Raw genomic sequence first — 27134 nt, forward strand, 5'->3', positions numbered from 1 at the left:
CCACTGTCTTCTTCCCACTTTCTTGCTGGCAACCCTCCTTAGCAAACTCAATAGTTCAATCTGAAAGCCAAGGTGCATGTTTTCTAGCATGCAAAGCTGTTTTGTCCCCATCACATACATAAAGGTTATGGCATATAGTTTATGGAAAATGTATTTATTTTTAAGTCATTATTAGAGGCTGTATGTAGCTTTGATCTGGAGGTGGATTAAGGGGAGGCTTCAGGTTTGTGTTACTGAATTTGAGTCATCAGCACCCTTAGTGCTCCCCTGCAGGGAACTGCGGGTAACTCAGGCCTCTCCTGAGCTTGCTGAGGTAGGGTACCTCTCTGCTCTTTCATTGTGTCTTTGCCAAACAATGTCTTGCTTCAGGTCACATTTTTTCCTTGTTTGCTCTATGGAGTGGCTGACCTTAGGCAACTTAGTTTAGTTAATTAAACTTTACTAAATCTTTTTATACTTGATTGTGTCTGTCTGCTAATCCCTACAGATCCATGTTTTACATTTGAAAGAACTTATTAAAAAATGAGCCAAAACCTCAAGATAGGAACAACTTTGAGGATTTTTCTTTCATGGTGGTTTTACTGTAGCAGCAATGTTCAGTGATGTGTGTCTGCATAATGTAACACATCCTATTCCAAATCTTTCCTTTTTTGAATTCTTGAAGAAACCCATACTCATTAAATAGCTTTCTGTTATGATAACTTGCAGAGAGGACTGCTGTACTTTAGCCTTCCTACTGAGTGACTTCTGATTATAAATCATCTTTTTATGGCTCAAAAATACTGCACTTCCAAACTCCACTCATTAGTGAGACTGGAATGAATTTAATAATAGCTGGCTGTTTGCACCAGAGCCGTGCTAAGGAAAGACTGTTGCCTTTATGTCCTTGATGCCCAAAAAATGTTTGTAATGCCCTGGACCTGAACAAACCAGGAATTACCAAGGGTAGCTCTGTGTGTTTGTGTGTGTAAATGTGGATGAGTGCATGCAGGCAACGTGATTTCTGTTTCCACTTCTTTCTCTTCTTCTATTTTGTCTATTAAAAAAATGAGAAATATATTTAAAACAAAGGTTTGAGAATGGTACTGAATGTATTTAAGAAAAAATAATTTTCTTCCTTTGTTCTAAAAGAGTATGTAAGTTTTCATTTGCTTCAGAGAAGCTGGATTGTTTTACAGTTAGGCTTATTTGATCACAGATCATTACCTCACTGGAATTATTAAAGATTTATTTTTTTTAAGCTAAACAAGATAACTGTGCAGGCTTTCAAGTAAGTTTAGTGTAATTGGTTAAGGGTTTCAGCACACCTCTTACAGTACCAGTAACTGACCTATTTTAAGTACTTCACCCCCTAAGAGTTGAGAAGTATCTTTGTATTGGTTCACAGGAGGTTACTACTAACTGCTTCATTTCTTCACATTAGCTTAATGGAGAGTAATGACATTCCACATCATGAAGTAAGTTTTTTCATCCATATTCTGCTTCACCATCTTTAATCTCTCTTTATTTGAATTATTGAAGATTTGGTTTTGTAATATGGAGGTCAGTAAATGCTTTACCTTTTACTCTGTCTCTGATTCAAACTGTAGTAATGCACTTTGTATTTTTAAAAGGCTATGCTTAAATTTCCTTTTAAATACACCATAAAAGGATCCCTAGAATAAGGGGAGAAAGAAATTAACACCAATGTTTTTTATATTGTTTTCTTCATATTTCATGTATAGGGAACTAAAGTAGAGGGCATCCTATTGAAGGTGTTCTGGTGCTTTTATCAAAAATAGTTTTGAGAAAATTTTCCGTTGAAGTGTTTGTAGTTTTAATTATTGGCTAAATGTTGTTATATTTGAGCATTTTTACTCCTGTGATATCTTTGCAACACTCTTCGCTATCATTGAGCAGTAATTACTTATGTAGTTAGCCAAGAGTGTTTGCTGCAAAAAGTTTAATTTGTTTTCTCTATTCATTTTCAGATCGGTTTTCATTGCCATTTCTGTTTAGTGTGTTCCATAGGGAATGAATACAAAAAGCTTCCACAGTAATTAACATAGAAAACATGAATCTCTCTCTTCTTTAAATTAGTCTTTGACCATAACCAATTCTGTTAAAAAGCCTGCAATCTAATGAAAAAGGGGAACAAATTAAGTTCTTATTAAAATGGTAGTTTTCTCAGTCTTGCTCCTCAAGATTGCAGTACTTACTGGTCAGGTCTTACAAAGGTTGTTCATTGCAGTTCTTTTTTGAGGTGCTGTTTGTTTGCGTCTTTGGTTTGGGGTTTTTTTAGTGGTTGGGGTTGTTTTTTGTTTTTTTATTCCAGTGTATTACTCTTCAAACTTTCAAGCACATATATCCAGAATTTAACCGCTAGTGCTTCATAACTACTTGGTTAGCTACATGGAGGCAAGACTTGGTTAGGTGAGAAAGGAGGCATGTAGGTGTGCTTCAGACTGCTTGTTTTGACTAGGAGTTTGGGAGAAGCTGTTGTCAATACCCCTGGGAACAAAGCTTTTCATCAATGGTGCTGACCTACTATTTGTCACCATTATTTGTGAATTACCTTGCATGTGCTGTTGGTGGTACTTTGAATCTCAGAGATGTGTCGTTCTCACTTTTGTTAAGGCTTTCCAAGACTGTTAGTCATTGCTGTGTTGCCTTTAGCTTCTCCAGGTCTTGGTGCTACCCAGTATTTAAACTGTGATCCTAGTGGAGCATAGAAAAAGGACTAGTTAAACAGATTGCACCCAGACTGCAGGAGATGTCCTTCAGGCTGCTATTTATAATACGCACTGCATCTGAAATAAATGCCCAGTAAGTGGCTTATACTGTGAAGTTTATTCCTACTCCTAAAGGGTACTGTGTTCCAACATAATACTTAACTACTTTAGAGTGTCTTTTGGCCATCCTATGGTGCCTTTTCATAAATAAATGTATTTTGTGAGTGTAGAAGGAAGGTGAGTTTTTTTTAAAACAACATTTTAGTTACAACCTAGCCTCAGTTTGTCCCACAGATAGGTTCCGAGTCACTTAACCATTTTTCCTTATCTTGTTAAACTGCTAGATCTGAAAATAAAATAACTGCACAACAATCAACTTTAAATATTTTTTAAGGAAATCAGAGTCTACTTGATCTTAAATTAATCTTCCTTAATAGTATGCCTTTTGAGTTAATAAGCAGGCTCTGTGTTTTGCGTGGAACTTTCAATACTACTTGTGTTTCTCTTTGAAATGGTGTAGGTTTTAAAGTTTTACTAGAAGAATTACAATAAAATTGTAATGTTTTTCTTTGTTAGGAGTATAGTTTCAAGACTACTTTGCTGCTGGCTCTTTTGACGTATTTTAAAAGTACAAGTAAAACAAAACACCTTGATTTTTTTTTTCAGTAGGCAAACAGAAAAATGGAAAAACCCGCACATAAGATGCTGGTTGTTATCCATGATCCACTCTAAAATCCTTTTATCCACTGTAGCAACTGACTGCTGTAAACTTGATGGGCTTCCAGCTGATAGCTGTTACACCTAGAGAGGTTGTTCTGTCAAACCTAAACTTGTTATTTATCCCATGTGCAGAAGTTGGTTATTGATGACATTCTTCGAGTTGGTGGTAAAGTTGCTTAGTCATTGCTAGAGGCTTAATCTGGAATTTAATGACATCTTGGTCATAAAATCCATTGGTCAATATGTGTCTATTTACATTCTAACAGTGTGTGTTTTCCTCCCACTACATATTAAAACCACTTCACAGGCTTTGATTTTCCTTTATTGCCCTCTCATTAATTTAGAAAACATGAAATGTGCCATTACAATTTTTTGTGTTAGGAGATATAAATTACATCATGAGCCTTAGCTGTTGCTACTCATTTTCATGTGTATTTGCTACTCAAGAGGATGGGCCAGCTTTTGCGTTTCCAGTGAGACTGGGGCAAGGCTTCCTTTCTCCTTGGGGCTCTGCAGGCCTCCTGATCCATTTGCTCAGGTGTCGTGTTGAACTGTGCTCCCCACCTCAGCTGTTCCACTCACCTGTGAGATTGACCTGCTTCCTTGTAGTCTGTGTGGCAGTGGTAGAAGGAAACTGATTCCATTTTACACAACTGGAATCTTCCTTTGGTTCCCTTTGAACTTAAACAAATTACTCTGTTGTGTTGCTCTATCCAGTTCCTCCTTTTATTTCTGAAAGATCTGTGTTGGAACCAGATCCTTTTAGGATTTATTAGTATTGAGAAAAGTGGTCGGTTTACTTCATGTGTCTTGGAGGATGTGCTTTTGTGCATTTGTAGCCTCAGTACAAGTACAGTGTTTACCTTTCTAGCAGTGGTTTAATAGAGTTGTTTGTGATCTGTGGTGATCCCTTATGCTTCTCTGAAGATGAGCCAGTTACTTGCTCCACTTCTCTTACTTGTTTACCTTTAAGCAAACAGTGTTGCCCCTGCCATTTATACAAGTTTATTTTTCTTAACATTTCTCTGTTATTTCAAAATAATTTTGAACATACTTGTGTGTTCAGTGAGCTCTCAGTGTTTTGTCTAGTCTGGAAAGTGCAGCACTCTTCCCTCGCTGTAAAACCTCTGAGTGAGACAGTACTTGTTAAAGGAAATGCAGGTGTGATGACCAGCTGCCTACCTGTGCAGTGGTATCAGTGGTGCTGGACAGCATCCCTGAGCAATCTGGCAGTCCAGGAATGTCTTTTGGTCCCAATGGCTTTCTAATTTCCTGTATAAAGTTCTTGCTGCTGCTGATAGATGGAATAACTCTGAGTAGACGTCCATAGCATCACCATTGTTACACAGCATTTAGTTATGTGGACTTATAGAAAGCCTTTCCTCACACTGATCATGAAAACTGATTTATCAAACTGCTGTATATTCATACTGTAATTGGCCAAATATAAACTTTCTAAAATGAGTTTGAGTATTACAAAGCAGGCATACTTTATTGCAGTGCTGGGAATTTGGAGGATCCTTCCACTAATCAACATTTCCTGATAATTGGGTAAACAGAATTCTTATCATACACACTAATCATTAGCTGTCTCCACTTACTTGATACATATGTATTACACTATTTATTAAGTCACAGCCCTTATCAGAAGTCCTTTTATGGTTCTTTGGGGTCTTTAGTGGTCTTCAGTGCCCGGTGTCCTATTCAGGTGGCTTTTCCTTGAGCCCCACTTTTAAGTGTGATATCATTGTTTTGCTTTGTCAGCCTTGCAGAGTTGAGCTGGTGTCCTGCTTAGGTTTTGCATGACTTCTGTTTGCCTAAGTTACATCTTTTATCTCCTTCTCCAAGCCTTTGTTGTTGTGTTCTCCTGTCTGTATCAAGTCCTGCTCTTGTACTGTCTCCAGTCATTCATGCAGATTCTGATCTTAATACAGCCTATCTTTTCCCCTGTAGCCCTTATAACCATTTCTCAATGGAGAGGTTAGAGTCATTGTGGGTTTGGATTTTTGTTTTGGTACTTAAAAATTCATAATAAAGAATGAAGGATTTTAGAGTGAGACTTTGGCAATTTTAAATGCCAGTATTTATAACTCTAATTAATGTAAGGCAAGTCAGTAGTAATAATGACTGTTTAACTTGTGCTACAGGCTAATTACAATAAATCTATGTACAGATAATCTTTAGCTATTTTGTGAATGCACTTCCTCGTTGGAGAAAAATTGTGTAGGGTCTTAACACTAGAATTAAATGTCATTAAATATGCACAGTTGATCCCAATATTGGAAAAGCTGTTGACAGAGTTCCAACTCTGAGGTAAAACTCACCTTCAGGTCAGTTGTTGCATCACCAGTGAATATGAGTAAACCTCATTTAGTGGGTCATGCAAGCAGGAATTAACAGGGCAGGTGGTCAGGCAGCGTTAAAGGCCACTTCCACCTCAGTACTGTGACCCAGCAGGAGTTGTAGCAAATAGCTTCATTCCTGGTGGGGAGAGGTTTTTGAATTGTAGTTTGGCTCCAGCTTGGCAGATCTGTTATCCAGGAACCTCTACCTATGGTGGGAAGAAGATGCTGTAAGTCTAGTGATCTGGCAGCATTTTAGTATACTTTTGGAAGTCCCAGTTTTCAAGCCAACATATATTTAAGGAACTCTAATTTGGAAAAGAAATTCCTGTGAGTAATCCCTGATGACACATCTTCTTTCATCCCTGTATCTCCTGAGTTCTAAGAATAACATTTTCTGTGTGATGATTTTGATTTCTGGACTGTCTCAATCATGTGCCATATTTAATGCTGTTTGTGAAATGGACAGTGTGAGATTAAAAGAACAGTGTCTTTTGAAAATGCTTTGGATACCACTTAGGTGATGACTGAGTTTTGGCAGTGGCTGCCCAATTAAGAAATCTGCTGCAGTGCCTTATTTAAGGGCAATATAATGAAGTGAGGAATTAGGATTTAATGCAAGGGAAATGTGCAATGTGGGTGGGTCATGCAGATGGATTTTGGTAGGGTGATGAATAAGGTTTCTACAGTCAGACTAAAATTGCAGTGGTGGTACTTGCCTGTTAGCAGGCAGGAGATATGTTAAATCTGATCTAAATCAGTGCTCCTTTTGTTCCTCAGATGAAAATGGCTACTTATGAAAGGTTAGAGGATTTATGGGGGTGTCAAAACATATGGCAGATGGGCTGGATTAGGACTCATGAGTACAGTAATCCAAATCCTTTCTGCCAAGCATTACAGAGGATCTCTTCTGCTCCTGGACTGCACTGAATGTACACAATCAGATCAGAGTAGCACAGGCTGTCAGGAGGCTCAGAAGAGTTACTAGTGAAAGTGCTTGTCTGGGCAGAGTTCATTTTGAAAGCATTTCCTTTGCAGGCAAAAATCTACTGGGGTATTATTTAATTTTAATAAATTGCTGGAATGATTTTCTTCCAAAGCCTTAAAGAAAGTAAAGCAAAAATATGTGCTAAACCTTTCTCATTATCTGTGACTATATTAGCACAGAGGGATAAAAGCTATGCAAAAATCATGAATGTTGAGAGAGAAAAAAAAGGGGAATGAATTTGTCTTTCCCTTCTAGGCCAGTGCTGTCTGTGAGATTGGAAAACTGAAAACTAAAAAAAATAACAGAGAAAGGAAAAAGGCATCATACTTTTAATTGTTGTGACAGATGTTTAAGTGTTAGGGACAGATTTTTCTTGCCTCTAGAATAAGCCTCCTCTGAAATCTGAAAATTCACAATGGTGTGTCAGTGTTACATAGGTTATTGCTAACTGTACTTAACTTGTAGGTAATTTTAAAAGGTTGTAAAGCTACTGACTATTGAAAAGATCCATCTGTGAAATCTGGGGAAGAATGCAAACCATTTTTGTCTGAGGCAGCAACAGGAAATTTGCACTTCACTCCTGATGTCAGTTAACTGAGTTTGAGAATCTACCAGAGCTCAGTCTCCACTTGGCTAGTGCCTTACAGCATGATGAATAATGATGATTATGTTGGGGTGCTAAACCTACTCAGATATCTCTGAGCTCTATGAGCGAGTGCTTAGATATTTCATTTGAAAATCATGTAAAATGGTTAAAAATTAGTAAAAAAAAGTTTTGCTACAGCATGACACACATTCCTGTATGTGGATAATCTGTGTTCTTTGTAAAACCTACAAGCGTGAGGATCCAGATATTATAGACCTTAAGTGTAAAGCTTAAAAGAGAGGCTGCAAATAGTTACTGCAGTAGTGAAGATTGATTAGCTCTGAGCCTACAGATTGTTAACATTTTTGGGATAGAAGCAAGAGGCAAACTTCTAATTGTTAGTATTTGGTTAACATATGAGTAAGACCTGAAAATTTTAGTAGGTTTCACTGTTATCCATGAGAAATAGCATATTTGCACTCACATGGTTTTGTCAGAGAACTTTGTAATGTGAACTTTCTTGGCATTTAATTGAAAAGTTCAATGGTTAGGACTTCAGAAAAGTGAGATTTCCTTCCAGTTTTTTAAGTAAGTATTAACAAAATAACAAAGCGACCTAATCAGTCTATGGAAGCTCACTTTTCATCTGTTAATCAAGTTTCACTTCCTTAATATTTGCGATATCTTAGTCTTTCAAGTGGTACATAGCCTTGCAGAAAAGACTATTTCTAAGTCAAAGAACAAAAAATACTATCTTTCACTTTCCAGTTTCTTTCTGTCTTAGCAGCCTCCTCATAAGAGATTCATAAGAAGGATGTATGAGAGAGCAAATAGGTCATGCTTAACATTTGAGAGTTGTTTTATGTGTATGTTTGAAGGAAATGAGTTTGAAAATTATTGAGCCACAAGGGTGGACAGAAAAAAATGTCATGTAGAAAACTATGATGAGAATGAAAGGACAAGTTAAACCTGGGATACGAGATTTTACTGTGAGGACATACATGCAAATCCATGAAATCTGAATAATCTTTTTATTCCAAATGTAAATTTAGTTGAGAGTTTCAGTGATAACAGTGATAACAGCTTTATATTACACAGCTTTATAACATTATAAGCGTTTCAGTAGTTTTGGCAGGCATGGATGAAACTGTATGTGAAGTGAGTTGTAAGGTATTACCCAGCTTAAAAATAAAAGTAAGTTGTTCTAATAGGCTTTCCAGGGAATGTAGTTATCATGATGTGTAGATGAGGGCTTTGACTGATATATTACCAAAACATTGTGGATTATCCAGAATGTAAAAAAGCTAGTAAATCAAACTGGTATTAATATGGCAAATTAAATCTGGACCCAGGCTTTACTTTGTGTATAAAAAGTGCCAGCATTTTTTACATGAGCACAATACAAGTGCATGAATGTTCCCATTATAAATTTGTTTGTTCCCTACTAATGCCTCCATTAAATTCCGTAATGTAGCATAACTGAATTAATGAATCTAACTGATGTTTAATATTTTAAACTTCACAAGGAGGAACTCTGTAGAAATGCGAAAATGTATAAATTTCTTCCTGATACATTATAAGATAAACTATAAATTATCATTACTGGGATGTGTCTTCTTAGGAAAATATCAGTAAACTGTAGAAAACTGTTAGTAATTGACCTAAAATGGAGCAACGCAATCATCTGTAATTTATGATATCAAGGATTGATCCCACCCACAAAGAAGAAAAATTAGTTATTTTGTAGAAATAAGATAAAGCATTCTACTGTTAGGTTCTGCTTCTGAATAACTAAGCAAACATTGAATAATCGTCCCACAAATGAGTAGTGTGAGATGGAAAAATCAAACCTAATTAAATGAAAAATTATTGACAAATAATTCTTTCTAATAATGGGGAAAAGATAATCAAAGCACTTAATCTGTATCTGTAACTATTTGGCAAATAGTTTTTTTTCTTTCCTTACAAAAGGTATCTAAGAAACTGAAATATAAAAACCCCATATATTTTAGCTTTTACATAGAGAGAGAGTAATGTAAACCAGCTTTCATTTAGGGTGCCCATGTAATTGAGAGCAGAGCTTACCCAAGAAGCAGCTTCTGCTGGAAAATGTTCTGCTGTTCCATAAATAAGTGCAGATCCTTCAAGTTGCTAGCATGATGACAAAATTATGGGAGCTGTTTGCTTCCCATAATTTTATTTAGATACATATAAAGATGTGAAAAGTTTTGGACTGTTTATTATGGTGTGCTTGAGGAAAAAACCCCAGTGTGTTGTTTGGCTCTGAGATCACAGAATCGTTAGGGTTGGAAAGGACCTCTGGAGATTGTCCAGCTCAAATCCCCCTGCCAAGGCAGGGTCACCTAGAGCAGGCTGTCCAGGAACAAATCCAGGTGGGTTTTGAATGTCTCCAGAGAACAAGAATCCACAACATCCCTGGGCAGCCTGTTCCAGTGCTCTGCCACTCTCAATGTAAAGAAGCCCTTCCTCATATGGAGGTGAAATTTTTTGTGTCTTATAGAAAATGAAGTGGGACTTCGGAGTAGGTAGAGCTGAAGGCTCCAAGTTAATAGGTAGGAGCTAGCAGACCTAAATATGGAATCTGCACCTGTTTTCCTCTCTCGCTTTCTTGGCAATTTTAATTGGTTCTCTAGTGAAATGCCTCGGGGAGAGACTTGGATTGAAGAAAATGGATCTGGAACATCCTTCAGACTTTAAATCTAGCTAAGGCAAACTCGTGTTTTGGTCACAGCCAGAAGATTATGTAGGAACTAATGTAAGATTCCATAAACTCCTCTAAAATAAGAGTTTCAAAAGCATTATACAACTAACTATTGAGCAACGACTGACAGCCCTAAAATATGAAGGCTTGACTGTGATGCATTCTTGATAGAGCTTAAATGAAAGAGTAATTTCCTTTAGTCTGTAGTCAACAATGTACCCCAACATGGCACGATGCAAATGTCAGAGATGGAGATCTATTGTGTTTGTTTCCATTACTGAAAAAGAGTTCTATCAGATATTTTCTTGATTCTTTGTTGTGTATAATTTACACAAATAAATACCTAGTGTTGATTTATGCTTTTTCTTTTTCTTTCAGAGAAAGAATTTGACCCTGTTCTTCAGCATTGGCTTATTGACCTCCTGGGGAACTGCACTGCTGGGTGTTCGCTTGTACTGGATGGGCAACAGGCCCCCAAGTTTTTCTAACTCTGACAATCCAGCAGCTGACTCAGACAGTTTTCTCACACGTACCCTGACCTTCTTTTACTTGCCAACCAAGAACCTCTGGCTGTTGCTGTGCCCAGATACTCTCAGCTTTGACTGGTCTATGGATGCTGTGCCTCTTCTAAAAGCAGTCAGCGACTGGAGGAATCTACACACTGTGGCCTTCTATGCAGGACTCCTCCTCCTTGCCTACTTTAGCTTGAAGGGCTCCAGCAATGAGAGAGAATTCAATGGGAAAACTGTACTGAATGGCAAGCAAAATGCTAATGGGCATAGCTGTCACCCAGAGATGGAGTACAAGACACTGGAGGTGAAGTCAAGCTTTGCATCAAAAGAAGAGAATGGCCTAAAAAAGCATGAAATTCAGAAACTGCAGCTTCCTTCAACCGAGAACATTGTCATTCTGTCTCTCTCTTTGTTAATAGTGCCCTTCGTTCCTGCCACAAACCTGTTTTTCTATGTTGGCTTTGTAATAGCAGAGCGTGTGCTGTATGTTCCTAGTATGGGCTTCTGCCTGCTGGTTACAGTAGGTGTCAGGGCCCTTTATGTCAAAGCCCAAAAGCGCTTTCTGAAGAACTTGGTTTTTTGTTCCACTGCTGCATTAATTGTTTTCTATGGACTCAAGACTGTTGTCAGGAACGGGGACTGGCAGAATGAGGAGATGCTGTATAGGTCAGGGATAAAAGTAAACCCTGCTAAAGGTAATTTTTGCTCTTTATGGTGAATGTTTTACTTATTCCTGTCTTTCTTTGCCTTTGAATTGTCTGATTTTACTAGCGACATCTAAAGAGAATATTTTAGGAAATGTCATTTCAAGTTGCAGTGGTGTGTATGTTAGTAAAAGATGGGGAAAAGCAGGAATGTGTTTTGATTAGGTGTTACAGGTTTGGCATTGACATGGAGAAAAGGAGACCCTAAGGTAAGGGGATACTTTCTTTTTCAGTGGTATTAGTTCTGTGTTTTGAAATTAAAGATGCGCTATTAGTATTATAGAGCGCACTCTGGTGTTTTTCCATTTGGAATTTGGTATATAGCAAGTTAATGAGCATTTTTTGTGAGTTTACCAAATGTTCTGTTTTCTCTGATTAGAAAATATAAGAAGTAGTAAAGGACAGTGTCAGGGAAGTGCTGTTCCTTTATTTCATCTGATGCAAATAATATCAATACTACATAATAAAAATGAGGAAATGAAGTCAGGTATAATTCAGCCTAGGAAATTACTGTAGTTCCCCTTGCCTACGAGTACTGTAAAGAGTTATTGTCAAATACTTATGCCTTCCTGCTCATGTGTAAATATCAGCTATTTGTAACATTGCCCAGCCACGTCTCAAAGGTTATATCTATGCTGTAATGAGATGTGACCACAGCTAGTGTAAACATATCCAAACAGGCAGTAAACCTGCCAGTTTAGGTATCAGTAACAATGTTTAGCTGCAGCTCTGTGGTTTCAAGCATGTATGGCAGATCCAGCTTGGATCCTGAACTCCATGCTGCCTGGCTGTACTGCTCTTGGCACAAATGCAAGTTTATATGAGAATGGTCAAAATATCACCTGTGAGTGCAATGTACACATTGACTAAGCCTTCCTTATTCACAGTTCATCAGAAGTGAGAAGGGATTAGTTGATTGCTTTGCCTGTCTGTGAAAGAAAAATTTGACAGCGCTTGAGTACTTGAGTTTTTTCAGTGCTCTGCTCAGAAACCCCTTATGTGATGTGAAGTCATCTGCTGATAGAGTTGTGCATTTTGATTAGACAGCTGTATCATGCCATAGTCTAAAAGCTGTGATAGTAAGAGGCAAATGCAGGTGGTTACTGTGAGCTGATAGAGTGTGAAAAAGTAGATTTGGCAGATAAAACGCCCAGCAAAGCAGCATTTTAGTAGTTTGTCAGTCTGATTTTGTAACTCTTCTTCATATACTTTCTCACCCTGGGAAAATTACTGAACTTGTTGCTGCAGTAAGTGAGTTTTTTAAATTGTGAACAAGCACATCCCATTTGTTTTGCTTTTTTTTTCAAAACTAGCACAGGAGAGCAAGAAATGAAGTAACTGAACAGTGGGCCAGCACACCAGAGTGATTATATAAAGCTCTGAGAGGTGCAAGTTTAGTGACAGTAAAAACTTGTATTAAAACACTGGAATTCCTTGGAAAGAAAGTGTGTATGCACTTGGTTAGTTAGTGCATGTTCAATTTTTGTCCTCGTTGGAGATGCCCAGACATTATTAGTTCTCTGCATGCAATGAAGCAGATTTTGTGATGAAAAACAACCCCAACATGCTTCTTTTTGCCCAGTAGTAGTATTGGCTGCAGCATTGTCTGGAAATTCGACTACTGGGTATTATGCTCCCAGGAGACAAGATGAGCTGTTTTCATCTACACATCTCAGTATGCACAGGCTCGTGTGTACATGATCGTCTGGTTTCTTGCCATATAAGCTGACATTAAGTGTCTTGTAAGATGTGTAAAAGCAAAGACAATATGTCAAGCAGTGATACAGACGTGACTGAGTTGACTTAAATAAATCTGCTTAAAATATCCTGTTAAACTTTTGAATATTTAATAGCCCACATACATTGCAACAAGGCTGGGTATACGACGCCCCTAGCTAATGCGACCTGTCACCCAACTCTGTTCATTTTTGTAAATATTTCTAAAATTATCCTTGGCTTTGACTATGCTAATTTTATTTTCTATTTCTTATATAGTCAGGCAAGCCTGACTGGAGTAGACTGGCTGCCAATCCTGCCAAAGCATTGGGAGATCAACAATTCAAACTACTCTTCACTAATTAAATGAGGTTGACATAGGAAAAACAATTTATTTTTTGTTTGCCTCTTTTTTCTAGTTTTATGAATTCTAGTGATAAATAGGCTATTCAGAGAGTGGGACAATGGTCTGCTCAGTCAAACAGTAGAGTGGAGAAGTATTTTCCTTATTTTTAGGCTACTAAGAAGAAGCTGTCACTCCTCATTTCTCTGCTTTCCTCAGCTTGTAGCAAGTTTCTCCTCAATAGTATTTTCTTACTTCTGAAAATTGTGGAGTAGCAGGATAATTTTCCCTGATAGTTCTGCTTTTTCTCTCATCTCCTGCAAAGAGCTTCTTCTCAACAAGAGCTGCTTCTTTCGTAATCTAAAAAGCAATGGAGGCATCCCTCGAAAAACTCGCAGTGTGGAAACTGATAAAGAAATAGGAATCTGTGAAGACCAGCTTTACTAAAGCAAAAAGATGAGTGTTTTGTTCCAGATCCATCTGTATTCTGTCTAGCAGGCTGAATGCCACTGATGGCTGACTGCTGTGCAACACTGAGACGATGTGCTGTAGTCGTAAGGGCATTTGTTGAGGCAGGCTTTTAGCGTGGGTGCATTTGTGTACTAATGTGGCTGAACTGCTTTGGAAATGGAGTTGTCTCTTGTGGTGGTGGTTTATTGCCAGGTCCTCTGTGTTGTGATATGTGTAAGATTATCATCTTATCTGCTACTGTGGGACTTGGAGGCAAACATATTCAGCAGCTTCTCCATCTTCAATCCTCAGGGAAGAAATGGGTGATAATCACCTCACTGGTACTTTCCTCTGGTCCCTTCAGGGGTACCTTGCAGGCAGTGCAGGCAGAGTTGTGTTCTGCCGCAGGTGAGAAAGCCTCTACTCCTGCAGGCAGCCACAGCCTTTCTGCAGTTTACATTTCTCCAGGCTGTTTTTGTCAATCACTGACAATGTGGGAAAAATGCTCAAAAGCGTGAGCATGGATTATCTCTTAAAAAAATCTGAAAATGCACCGTGGGAGAGTCAAGTGAGAAGAAGGTGGTGAAGCTGTCTCCAAATTACCCTGTGTGTGCCAGCTTTGCTGGCTGCCTCACTGTGTGGCAGGCAGCTGCCATCCCTTGGCTGAGGGAGTCCTTGTGAGGACTTGGGATGTCTTAGCTGCATCTTTACTGGTCTTATTCTACTATTCTGGTTATGACTAGTATTTCAAATAACTTTAAAGTGATCCAAGCAGTACCTTGTTACAGTTTGTCAGCACTTGAGGGAGAAATATGCAGGACTGACTAATTTAGTTTATGGATTCTGAAGTGGGTATATGCATATTTTGACCGTAGGGAGGGAAAGACACAAGTGTTTCTCTGTTCTGCCTTCAACTTAATGAGCAGCCCAAGTGACATGAAGCAATTCTCATTATCTGAAAGTTCTTTTATAGCAAAGGAAGCCTCCCAAAGTGTAAAAACAAATAAAAAATTTAAAAGTGGGTGGTAGCTGTCACGTCTTTTTCAGTTAGACTGAGGGTCATTCTGTGGTGATGATTACCTTGTGTTTAATATAAAATTGCAATGGCACACAAAATAATTGTGCTTATTATGTCTCATTAACTCTAGTTTTCCCTGTGGTACCAAAAATAAGCTTCAAAAAGCATAATCTTTCTCTGGGTCTTGCAGTCCACATCTGAACATGGAAGATCATTATGATATATTTCCTATACCTGGGAGAGACATTGATTAAAGTGGAAAATAGAGAAGCTTAAACTGCTAGACTGCCACAGAGGTATCAGTTGCTTGGTCATATTTACTGATGAAATTTTAGTCTCCTGGTGCCATTACATTTGCAAGTAGGCTTTGAGGATCCTTCCAGGAAATAGTTGACCTGCTGTACAGAGTGGATGCTTAACTAAAACTTCACCGCAGTTCAGTGAGGAAAAACAGTTACTATATTTTGTACTAAGCTGGGTAGAGAAACTGTATTTCCCACAGACAAAAAAGATGCAATAAAACATTATTTTCCATTATTATTATTATTGTTTTTGAATCACTACTGGTGACTGGAAACCAAAAGAATTGAAATATTTTAAGGTACAGCATTCTTCAGATATGCTTATTATTAAGAGCTTACATTATGCTGACAGTATCACCTCTAATACCTTTAGAGCTTTCAATAGCTATTGCTGTGACATACAGCTTGTTGTTCACTACACATATTTGTACTTCCTAAGTATAGCAGTGTGTGTCCTAATAAATATCACAGTGGGCATTTAAAAACAGTTTGAGCATTTGGAATTTGCCTTTCAGTGTTTTGGTGTGTATATTCAAATTTTTTATATGCAGCTTGTCAGTAAAACTCCAACCAGTTTTTAGCCCAATAGCCCAAAATATTGCTCTGTACAGTAGTTATTTCTTTTTCCTTAGGCTCATTTAATGTCAATAATAAAATAAGCAGTGTGATTAATATAACATTGCACTGAATAGAAAATGTGGGTTTGGGGAAAAAAGGCTTGAGAGAGAAGGTGATTTCAGTGCACAGATTGCCATATAAAACATCAGACTTTAAACATATAAGACCTGCTGATAAGTACACTTAAAAGTTTTGTGTATTATCACTGTTAAGAAATACCAGTGATATGAGCATACCATCTGGAGTTAGGTATTCATGAATTAGTTTTGCTAATTAAATCTTCTTTAGTCTTTGAACTAACCACTTTAATCTCAATTTTTCTCTCTGGAATGGAGCTCATATTACCTATTACCATAAGACTAGAATTTTTTTTTTTGATGGTTCATGGTTGTTTTAAAACCTCTCTGCATTTATAGCAGTATAGTATCCCTCCTAAGCCAATATATATTAGAATGTATAGTCATCATGGTGATTCTTGATATTATTTTTAGTTAATGTTTTTAGAAATTTACAGAGAAACATAATAACAAGTAATCATCCATTTTCCCAATATCTTTGCCAGAACTTTCTGATCCTTAAGTCTTTTTTGACTAAGTCTTGCATGGATATTTTCTTTTACTTCTATAATAATTTTCAGCTTTAATGACTTTTTAAAGAAGAAATTACTTTAAGGTATATAATTTTTCAATAGTGTAAAATGTTCCCAGCCACCAGTAAGAACCTTTGTAACAGCTACTGTATGGCATATACAATGATCCTATTTAGGTAACAAAATCATAGGTTAGAATTGCCATTAAAAGTATAATTTATGATATATAATGTTATATGGCTATATAAGTCTGTTATACAGGAATTATGCAGGATATACTGTGATAAATCTGGGGTCTCCGTTCGTAACACAAACATCAGAATTTGAAGGATAAATGTCCTACAGGATTTTTCAAAGTTCTTAAAATAAAATGGAGATACGTTTTTATCTGCAACTCTTAAAAGCTTGTTTTGGTTTAGGAATACTGCTCCCCAAATCAGTGTCCCCACCCAGGCTCTCCCAAATGCTTTCTCCATCTTGCAGGTGATGGGAGAATAACCTTAGGGTCTGGCTATGCCTGTCAGGGTAGCTGGGACTACAGGCACCACCTTGCCTGGCTCCTGAAAAAAAAATTAACTCTGTTCTGGTCAGAACTAGGACACATCTTTAAAAGAGTTAGCTCAAATGAGCCACATAGAATTGTTTGAAAGTTAAATAAAAAGCCTACTCCCTGGAAACAGTTTGGGGCTCTCTAAATGGATGATTGTGCTGCTCTGGATGATTAAATAGTGTAGAAGGAATGGGCATTTGTAAGTTGTTTGGGAAACAGTCATAGCTACTTAGGGCATTTGAGCATGCCACAGGCAGCCCTCCCCCAGCAAAACAGTCTGGTTATGCCAAATATGGTGGAGAGCTGAAGGAAAGTGGTTTATAGTTCAATTCAAACTCTGAATTTACTCTGCAGCGACAGTATTCTCTCTTCCAGTTCTTTAGTAGTGCTGTAATTTCCTCTGAAACCCAAGTCAGTGTGGGATGTGCTTCTCCTTCAGCAGGATATGAGAAAGCCTGATAGTCTTTCTTTATATATATGTGTGTAGAGGTCTGGAAACAAGGATTTATTGTTTTCTACTTGGAGTGTACTGCAACAGCATCTCTGATCTGGGAATCTTAAAGTGTAGGGGGATAGGAAAAAAAGTATTATTAACTAATTGCTAGGCTTTTTTAAAGAAACAAACATGAGACATTGAGGCATGGGCCAGTCCGACTGTTACATCTTCCCCTGTTGTCACTGTAGGACACGAAAGAACACAAACACACACCACTGTTCTCAAGGTGAGGAAAAAGGGAAGTTTATTTTCTGACTCCAGCATTTATAGTTTTCCAAAAGTGACAGTGGATTGGAGGGTGGCAGTGACACCTATCCAATGACACTGGTCAAACTAACAGTCTATCAACTCTCTCCTCCTCCATAAAAGAATGCAAAACAATGAGTTATTTACAGAAAGTGTGTGAGAAAGTTCACTACAAGAATATCAACATCAGGGGGCTTAGAAAAATCTTTAAAAAGTAGGGTGACACCCTTTCTTCCCCAAGATGCTCTGCAAAGTCTCATCTGGGCTAAAAACTACAGTGTGGGGGGAAAAAAACCCAAACAGGCTCAGTCAAGGAGGAATCAGCTTTAGGCAAGATGAATTTTTGTAGCATATCAAGCAATATGGCATATTTATTTTTTTTTTGGTCAGAAAATAATAGATTTTATTTTCCAGTTTGATTAAAAGAGAGACCTTTGGTCCATATTTGTGCATTCTGCAGAATTAGCCTTAGTTTTTTTTCAGAGAAAGAGTTACTTCTAATTAGAGGAAAATGAGATTATCTGGATTGGTTCTCAAGCAGAGCATGTTTATTTAAGTGCATTAGATAATAATCCAATTGTTTCATTATTTTATATTCTTTTCAAAATTTGACAACTTGGAGAAATTCCTCCTTATTTAAAAGTTTTGTAGTGAGTTACATGTCATCATTTTCCTACCTGTCATGGATTTTGTATCAGTACATATTTAGGTTCACTTACATTAGTTTAATATGGACAGTGCAGTAATCTACATATATGCCTTTTTATACCACGTGTGGTAGGGTAAAGTCCTAGTGTAGATAGATAAATACAAGTATTTTAAGATTTCAAATACCCCTCCTTTGTAATTGGAGGTTTTATTACTTAAGCCAGAACTATCATTATTGCCAATCCTCATGCATCCAAAAAGTAAATGATGGCTGATGCCATTACAGTGTGCACAAGAGGCTTGCATATAGTTTTGTTTTAAATTGCAAAGATCATGAAATAGAATTACTGAATTCTCAATGCCATTTTCTTCTCTATCCTTAAATGCTCTAGCTCATGGAACTTTTCTTTGAGGTCTTAAAATACAGAAGGTATTTTGAATATGGACCAATAAAGATGCTAGTCAATAGTTGTAAGTGTCTTTAATTAGTTTCACTGATAAATGAAGGAGGTAATTTTATGACCTACCTTCCTTCTTGCCACCAATATTGCCATACCAATGGGGATATTTATTGGCTGGCAAAGCCTCACAGGTTCTTGTCTTGCTTTTCTAAGTGATTTAAAGCAAAACAAACAAAATCAGACAACTTGAAGTGTTACAAAAAGCCTGCTACCTGGATATGAAGTAATTTGCATTTCCCAAGTCTGACATATGTCATTTGAGCACATGTGAAGATTCTCTTGGTTTGACAAACCCAAATGCTGATTTTCTTTTTGCCATGGCTCCTCTGGGATGTTCCCAGGACACTGTGCTCACTGTTTCCCTTTTCTGGAAGGAAGCCAACAATGATGCATCTACTCATAGCTTGGAGGACCAGGACTGACATTTCAGTGCATCCTGCCATTGCTGCAAGAAGCTGGGGTGCAGTTGATCACTTGGGACATAAGTGATAATTTTGAATGTATCATAGATAATTTTTTTAAAGCCTACTGTTAAGGAGGTTACATAATTTGACAAATTTAGTACATGATCCCCTCTTTGCCTGAGTCACTCTGAAGCTTTGAAGAGCTCCTCAGGGTTCATCCTGAGATGACTGGGCTGCACAGACATGTCCTCTTGTTCCACTTGTGTTTTTCTGCTCCTTTCATTTTCTTGCATGATTTATATCCATTGCCTCAATTAAATACAGTTCCTCATATAATGAGAGTTTCAGATCAACACTGTTCACAGCTCTGTTCTTAAACATTGTGAAGTTAAATGGAATGGGAGCTTTGTGGCAGTAATGTCTTATGATGTTCAACACTTGCAATGCACACTTAGCTAACAAAGCTGTGCAAAGGCAAGATTGGGCTCCGCTGTGAACAGAGCAGTGATTAGATCAGATGTTAAAGGTACTGTGGTCATCCTTTTCTCATTGTTCTCCCTAACTTGGATCAGTTTAGTTGTCTGCTTTGTACCCTACTCTTCACAAAAATCAGTTTAGCCTGAGGGAGGCTGTGACAAACTTGATTGGCTGTAGGGTGGTAGGTAATGGTGAAGCCAAAGAACAGTAGCAGCTGCTTGGTCTCATCTATCAGGTTCACTGAGCTGTCAGAATCACTCTGCCATCCTTTGAGGAGGAAGAGTTAATTTCTGTAACATAGAGGATGAAGGGGTGTATCAGCAGTAGAACAGGCCATAAGCCCACATTCATTTGCATCGGCGTTTCAGAACTGAGAAACAAGAAAATTTCAGAATTCTGCACATTTGCTAGCCAAGCGTAAAAGTTGAGTGAACCTGAGAGTAGTTTTAGCAGCTATATTTCAAAATGATGGAACATTTTGTGACTTTTGTTGATTTATTAATAAATAAATATTGATAAATTATTTCTCATTAAATACTAGGCTAAAAAGAATTGACTCACAGAAGTGATAGCTTATTTTCTTATGGAAATATTGCACATTTCTTATGGAAATATTGCATATTTTCTTTGATTTAGAGAATGTTGAATGACATGTTTTTTATGAATTCTAAATAGATTTATTAATTTTTTTTCTCAGCAATGACTAGTTTATTCTGCTCAGAGGAAATTCTGTATTTGCTGCTGTTTCCATCCCTGTGTTAGGATGATTCTGCAACAAACCACAGCAGCTTGAAAGTGCTGCAATTTCTAAGGAAAAAATGCCTATGTCAATTAACAACCTACATAGCAGTGTTACATTAACACTACCTTGAAGTTTTGCATTAGTCAGACGTGATGCAAATTCTTGAAAAAAGAAAAGGGCTCGACTGATGTATTAGAGTTTGTTGCTACTTAAGCTGATGTTTAAGTGCATCTGGAGGGGAGAATATTCTGATATATTGTGTTTGGTGGAAAGGACACACATCATCTTTCCATTGGTTTCTTTCATTTTAAAAGGGGTGAAAGTAAAACTTTTTTTATGAAACAGCTTTGCATTTATAAGCATAATGTGTTTTTTTTTTCATGTTCACACACACTGTAATTGTAGTGCCAGTTAAATTAGCTTCCTAAATTCTGAGTAGCAGAGGTTGTCTTTTCATAAAATGTTAGTTCCAGTTCTTTTTTTTAAGTAGCTTTTGTGCCACTCAACAAAACTGCAAAGGGAACACATGTGGAGCTTTAAATATTTTTTTTTACCTAAAGTCCTTTATAGATGGGCTATAAAAGTACATTGTGTAACATAATAAATGGTATGGAAAGGGACCAAATGTTTTTCTAGTAGAAATAAAATGGATTTTAGTGATCTGTGTAGTATGTTTATATCCATATGACATATTTTTAATCCTAGTTACTTACCAAACTGTTCTTTCAATTCCTGTGTCATATGTCAAATTTTAGTACTTAAGTGAAGACCATGTCTACTCTGCAAAACTTTTTTGCTGTTTAGAGTCAGCAGGTTTAAAAAAAAAAGTTAAAACTAGAAAGATGCCTCAGTTCCACATTTGACCCTGAAGATTTTTATTTATTTATAGGTGGTATGAAATAAAATGGTCCTTTCCCTTGGTTACAGTAATTTCTAGAGACATATTTTTGTAAAAAACTTCCTTTTCCCAACTGAAAGCTGTATGTATTCAGAGTGCATGTAAATCACCTCTATGAAATGTGAGCCTCACAGTAAGATGCAGAGAACCAGAGGGCTGGGGGAAAAAAATAACCAACCTCACCTCCTGTTCCATAAAAATAGTTCCTTTGTGGGGTTTGTCTCCCTAAGAAACTTCCTGATACTTGCATACTCTGTCATGTGTAATTGGATTGTAGCTCTTTATGAATACTGTTTTCTCCTCTTGACAGCATGGGGTAACCTTGGAAATGTTCTCAAGAGCCAGAGCAAGATTTCTGAAGCTGAAAGCGCCTATAGAAATGCCTTGTACTACCGCAGCAACATGGCTGATATGCTTTATAATTTGTAAGTATGCGTGGCTTTCCTGGGGTTGAATTGTCTTTGAAACCTGTTGTGAAGAGACCTACTGATTTACTTGCTGGAAATGGAGATGATGGTTTTTGTTGCTTTCTAGTAGTCATTTCATTAATTGTGCTCCTTAAACTGTGGGGTGGACAAGATTTTTTCTTGGTCGACATTGTCGTGTGTTCATGTAATGGGTATGGGCAAGGTAAACTTACAAATCTGTTTGCTCTAAAAGAAGAAAAAAACCCCCTACACTAAACAAGTACCAATAGATGAGATGTGAGCTGTAGCCCTCCATCTGTTTGAGACTCAATTAAATAGTGAGGTGTTATTTAGACTTCTTCTTTAAGTCTGAATAACACTTGGTAAGCAGAGTGGGTGTAAGCATTTCTAAGCATAGACAAATACCCTTCCGTTAGCTCCAGAGGTCTGAAATGTTAAAACAGCAAATTACTTTTCTCCTGTGACTGACTTCAGAGCAGCATAGGTTACATAAAGTTTAATTACTTGAACCCTGTTGTAGGTGAGTAAGAGGATAAATAACATGAGCATCAAAATAATTATTCATCAGGGAAAAAGATTTCCCATCTCATTAATGTACCAAATCACGAAGATGGAAGTGAGCACCGTGCCAAGCTTCGCGCTCAGGTGGGATGGTGCCGTGTGTTCCATGGGGAGGGACTGATTCCTGGCTGTCCCAGCTGGGCATCCTGCTCAGCACTGCTTGTCCTTCCTGCCCCTCCTGCCATCACCCAGCCAGCGCAAGCCCTGGAGCAGAGCTCTGCTGCACCACAGGCTGGTCACCTCCACCAGCCATACGCTCTTGTTTCGTGATGTGTGTGGAGGACAGAATCCAGTGACTGCCTTGCACAGGTAGCTGTTGGAAGATAATACCCTGCGTGCAGCAGAAAAGTGTGTCTGTAGGATACACAAAATGTGCAAAAGCTGCCTTCAAATAGTAAGTCTCTTCAGATAAATCAATCAATTAAAAAATAATGTTCTCCCTGTAAGTACAGTTTAAAATGAGTGCTTACAATATGTGAAAATGAAATTTATCATAATAGTATTTTTGACTAATTTTTCCATGTTTAAAAAGGAAGAAGTTGACCATTTCATTAATTTGCCTTGCAGATCAGCAAATGAATTGATGAAACTCAAAATAATTTAATGATAGAATTTATTTTCCAGAATGAAATCCGTATTTTATAATATGTGTGTTTTTACTAATCATTTAGTTACACAAATACATGTACGTGCAGCATTTCCCTCTCTGTTAGGCAATGAGGAGTATGATAAACATATTTTTAAGAGAAAACTTCTGCACATATTTAAAAATAACTTCTGAACACAGCGGAAGATTGTAGGAAAGAAAGTTACAAGATTGATACATGCATATTTCCTATATGCTATTTGTTTTGATGGTGAAAATTATAACTATTAAATTTTTTGTATGCCTGTACAGTACTTTTGTCTCTTACTGTGTTGTAGAGAGAAGCTGAAGTTAATACCAGGGTAAGAAGAGGAAAGGGGGCTGGATGATAAAGACAGGCACATAAAAGAAATCAGACTTCAGTCTTTTCACTATTCTCAGAATAAGCTGCTAGTCTTCCAGTTTTCCATTGATCCACAAAATTTATGTCTATAAACTTTCATCTCTGTTTTTGAACAGAGGAGTTTTTGAAATTCTACTGAATTTTTGTGGAAGGATTTTAACAAAAATGCTGGTTGGAATATATAGGGCATAAGAAGTGAAGTTTAATTCTTAGCCTTTCTACTACTACATTGAATATAATAGAATCCTTTATTCTTAAAACAAGCTTTACAAAACCTTCAATTATTTAACAGTAGTTAAAAAAGCTTGCATCATGTTTTTCTTTTTGTAGGCCTTGTCAGTGTTGGATGCTTCAATATCCAACCTGAAAAATAGATGGTAAATGAAGTGTCCTTTGATAGTACACAAATGAATCAATTCTTTTAAGCACAAACTCTCAAGAGCCCCTTTGGAAGTCAAACCCATCCTTGGCATGTAGTTCTGTGGGAGCCTTTTACAAAAGTCCTCTCTAATGGAAATGTGTCTTATATGTGCTTACAAGAGGCCAGTCAGTTTTGCTGTTTCTGGTTTTCAGTATGTGCCTTTGAAACTAAAATAATCACTCCATAGAACTTCAGGAAAAAAGTATCTTTATAGTTATTTAGAAGCACTGTATGTGTTTCACATGTTCATTATTGTTTCTAAGCACCTGTGCCTTGGTATTTGATGCAAATTAATTGGCATGTGCATCTCAGTGTTCACTCATAGCAGTAACCAATCCAAGTGCTCTGTGCTGAAGAACAAATTATTAAGGTTTAACTCACAATTTTAATGGATAACAATCAAAAAGAGAAGCTGCATAAGCAGAAGCTCTTGATCTCTTTCCTTATTTTCAACATATTGAAATGTGAGGTTAGTTTAGAAGTTGACTACTGGTACATTACCATCCAAAGAATTTAACAAACTAGATGAATGGCTGAATTCAGTGCTGTATTTTTGGTTTTTTGCTTATACCTTATGGCTCTGAGTTACAGCTGCTTTTGCCATTTAAAAAAATTTAAAATGCATTAATACATAACTACATAATCCACATTTGAAGGTTTGCCTGAGTATGAGCATCTTATGTTTGTGTTCTCAGTGCTATGTAGTTCTGGTGATTTCAACTAAATTTCATAGGGTAGTAAATCAGCAAAAAATGACCTTTGTTTGTTTTTTGCTTTACTGAGAAAACCATATATTTTAATACTGTGAAGTATCAAGGACAGAGCTGTAGAGAAATTATAGTTTATTCTTTCAAACAAGGCAATGTTCAGTAGATTAAAAACAAACTGTTTTAGTTTGCTTTGGTTTTTCAGTCTTTGTTACTTTATGATTGTTAGCTAAAGCTTGTGGGATATTTTGTATTGTTTCAAATTGCTTACAGTTAGTGTCTAAAGTAAAATTCTTTATCAATTAAAAGACAATTTTGTATTTATTATTTCACTTGGTTTTAGGCTTGGCTCTGTTTTGAGTATTCTTTTGTCATCCATGTTACCTTGAGTTTCTCATGTGATTATAAGGATGTTCTCAATCTGACATAGATATTGGATATTCCTTTAAAATTATACTGATTACTTGAAATGTTGTAATTTTGGAGTATACAGTGCTTTTGGAGTATACAAGAATAATTTCTAGCAACCAGCTATCCTCTTGCTTCTCTCCTGAAGTATCTCATTTTGCCTGTACTGATAGAGGACTGTGTGTATACGTTCATTATTCAAATAATTTATTTTCTTTTTAATTAGAAATAATAATTTCCATAACCTTACCATTAGAAAACTTAGGGTATTGTATCAATAAATGTTGAATTTTTTAATGTCTCATTTAGAAATTTCAGCCGCTATTGCAGACTACCTATCCTAGAAATTCTAGGATTGCAGTGTTTTACGGGAAAAGTTTAACTCTGTATCCTTTGGTAAAAATCAATATAAGCAAAATTCTTCCTTGTCTGTTGTGTTAGGCCTTATATGTTGGAAAATGTGTTCCCTTACTTTTAAGGGTGCTGGCATAAAAAACTCCTTATCAGAGGCAAAAAACTCTAAAAGCAGGCTGACATACAAACCTGTGCTGAACTGTGGTTGAACCTTTCCAAGACAAAGTTCCTGCAGCAACCACCTAGTAGGAAACAGGTCAAGGTTATGGTTCCTCTTCCTTGATAGACCAGAAGTTTTTATCATTCAGGATGTTGAGTTAAAAAGCAAAGAGGATGTGTCATCGGGTATCTGAGTACTTGATTATTGTTTTTCTCAGATATGAATGCAAACTGGTTGCAAACCTGTTTGGAATTAATTTCTGCTTTGCCAGCTACTTCTTCCTCTGTCAAAGACAGCAGCTAAAATTTGCATCTTGCTGTAACCAAAGATGTCTTGATAAAATCTTGCTGTTTTATCAGACTGGCTCTTGAGGTAGCCCCCAAAGGTCACTTAGGTGACTGGTGGTTTCCTGCTCTGCAATGTAGGGCCTATGTGGAGCACAGATAGTTTTCAAAGTTATATTGAGAGGTGAAAGGCATTCAGTGACCTAGCTATTCAATTACATGTCTCAATATTTGAAATTGTGGGCATTTACAGTCCTTACATAAAATTCCACCATTTCATAAAATTAGGAAAATAATGGTTTGTGTCTGCCATTCAGTTTCAAAAAAGACCCCTCTTGTAGGAAGTTCTGTCCAGCTCTCTGTCTATATTGACTGCTGGGGCACATGAAAGGGAATGGGCATCTGGTTTGAGGACTGCAGACAGAGCACAGCATGGCCCATTATCCAGAGGAGTGAGAAAGGCAGGAGCCGTGCTATTCCTCATCATCATGGTGGCCCTTTCTCTGTCAAGGTAGTAGGGGTTGTGCAAGTTGATGTTGTCCTGAAAGGGTAGTATTCCCAACCAAACTGTACCAGTAACAGAAAAAAAATGGGACAATATTTGCTGACCAATTTGCATTGCAATTGGGAAGCTCTTTCCCAGACCTGGGAGAACATAACACTTTTATTGTGCTGTCTGAAAGATTAGAAGTTGTTTTGGGGGTGATTGTTTAGTGTTTTCTTTGGGGGGGCTTTTTTACTAGGGGAGTGATAGATTACTTAGTGAGTTCTGCAAAGGAAATGATTATTCTCTGTATGTTTGGGCTCTTATTGATTAAAAATTATGTTTTGTGGTAGCATCCATACCTACCTTTCTACCCACTAGTCTTGCAAATGACAGTGAAAGAGTTGCCTTAGGCAAAGCAGATCCACTCTTGCTGTGTGACGGGAGACACATCTATGTAGGGAATAACAGAGGATTTTCTTTCATTCCTTTCTTTGTTTGCCAGTGCAGCATTTAGGTAGATATAGTCTTCTGTAGATAATCCCACCTGAAATCAATGGGATGAATGTAGCTTGAGGCACGGAAGAGCTGCAGTCATGGCAAAGTAATAGCTAACACAGGCCCTGTATTAGTTGTTATAAACCAGTAAACAAAATTGATTAAACTGTTTCAATGTTGTACCTGAGTTGAAAATGTTATCAATATTTCACTAACACGTTTACTTTTATAGTTGCAGTTTCTGTGGATTGTACTTGGCCAATTTATGCCAGTTTTAGTCACTGAGGAGTTTGCTTTGTAAGCAGACCAGCTGACTAGAGTAGGACTACCAACAGGAAGAAATTCTTATGAAACTTGTAAAAGAACATAGGCCATCTACTGCTTATTTATATTCTGTGACTGCCTTCTGGTCTCTGAAAACATTTTTGGGCCATTAATATTTAGTGACTTTTGGTCAAAGCCAAAGCAGAGTAGGAAGACAGGAAGATTTTTCACTGTTGGTGAAGCAAGATAGGTAAAAGTTGGCAGCTAAAGAATTCAGGAAGGTTGCAAACAACTCATTTGGGGGGAGGTGTTTTCCTGCATGAACTAAATGAG

General features: G+C 37.2%; 1 protein-coding gene across 1 annotated transcript in view; it reads left to right on the forward strand.

Moving 5' to 3' along the window:
* The window catches only part of TMTC2 (transmembrane O-mannosyltransferase targeting cadherins 2), a 232694-nt gene that overhangs the window by 128510 nt on the left and 77050 nt on the right, over nucleotides 1-27134 (forward strand). The window contains exons 3-4 of the mRNA XM_054277726.1: nucleotides 10448-11276; nucleotides 21554-21668. Of these exons, the coding sequence (XP_054133701.1) occupies nucleotides 10448-11276; nucleotides 21554-21668 (944 nt within the window). The remainder of the gene's footprint in view (nucleotides 1-10447; nucleotides 11277-21553; nucleotides 21669-27134) is intronic.

Source organism: Melozone crissalis, unplaced genomic scaffold (genome assembly GCF_028551555.1).
Source record: "Melozone crissalis strain CALT ecotype California unplaced genomic scaffold, PUWL_Pcris_2 ptg000004l_1, whole genome shotgun sequence".
In the NCBI taxonomy this organism is placed as follows: Eukaryota; Metazoa; Chordata; class Aves; order Passeriformes; family Passerellidae; genus Melozone; species Melozone crissalis.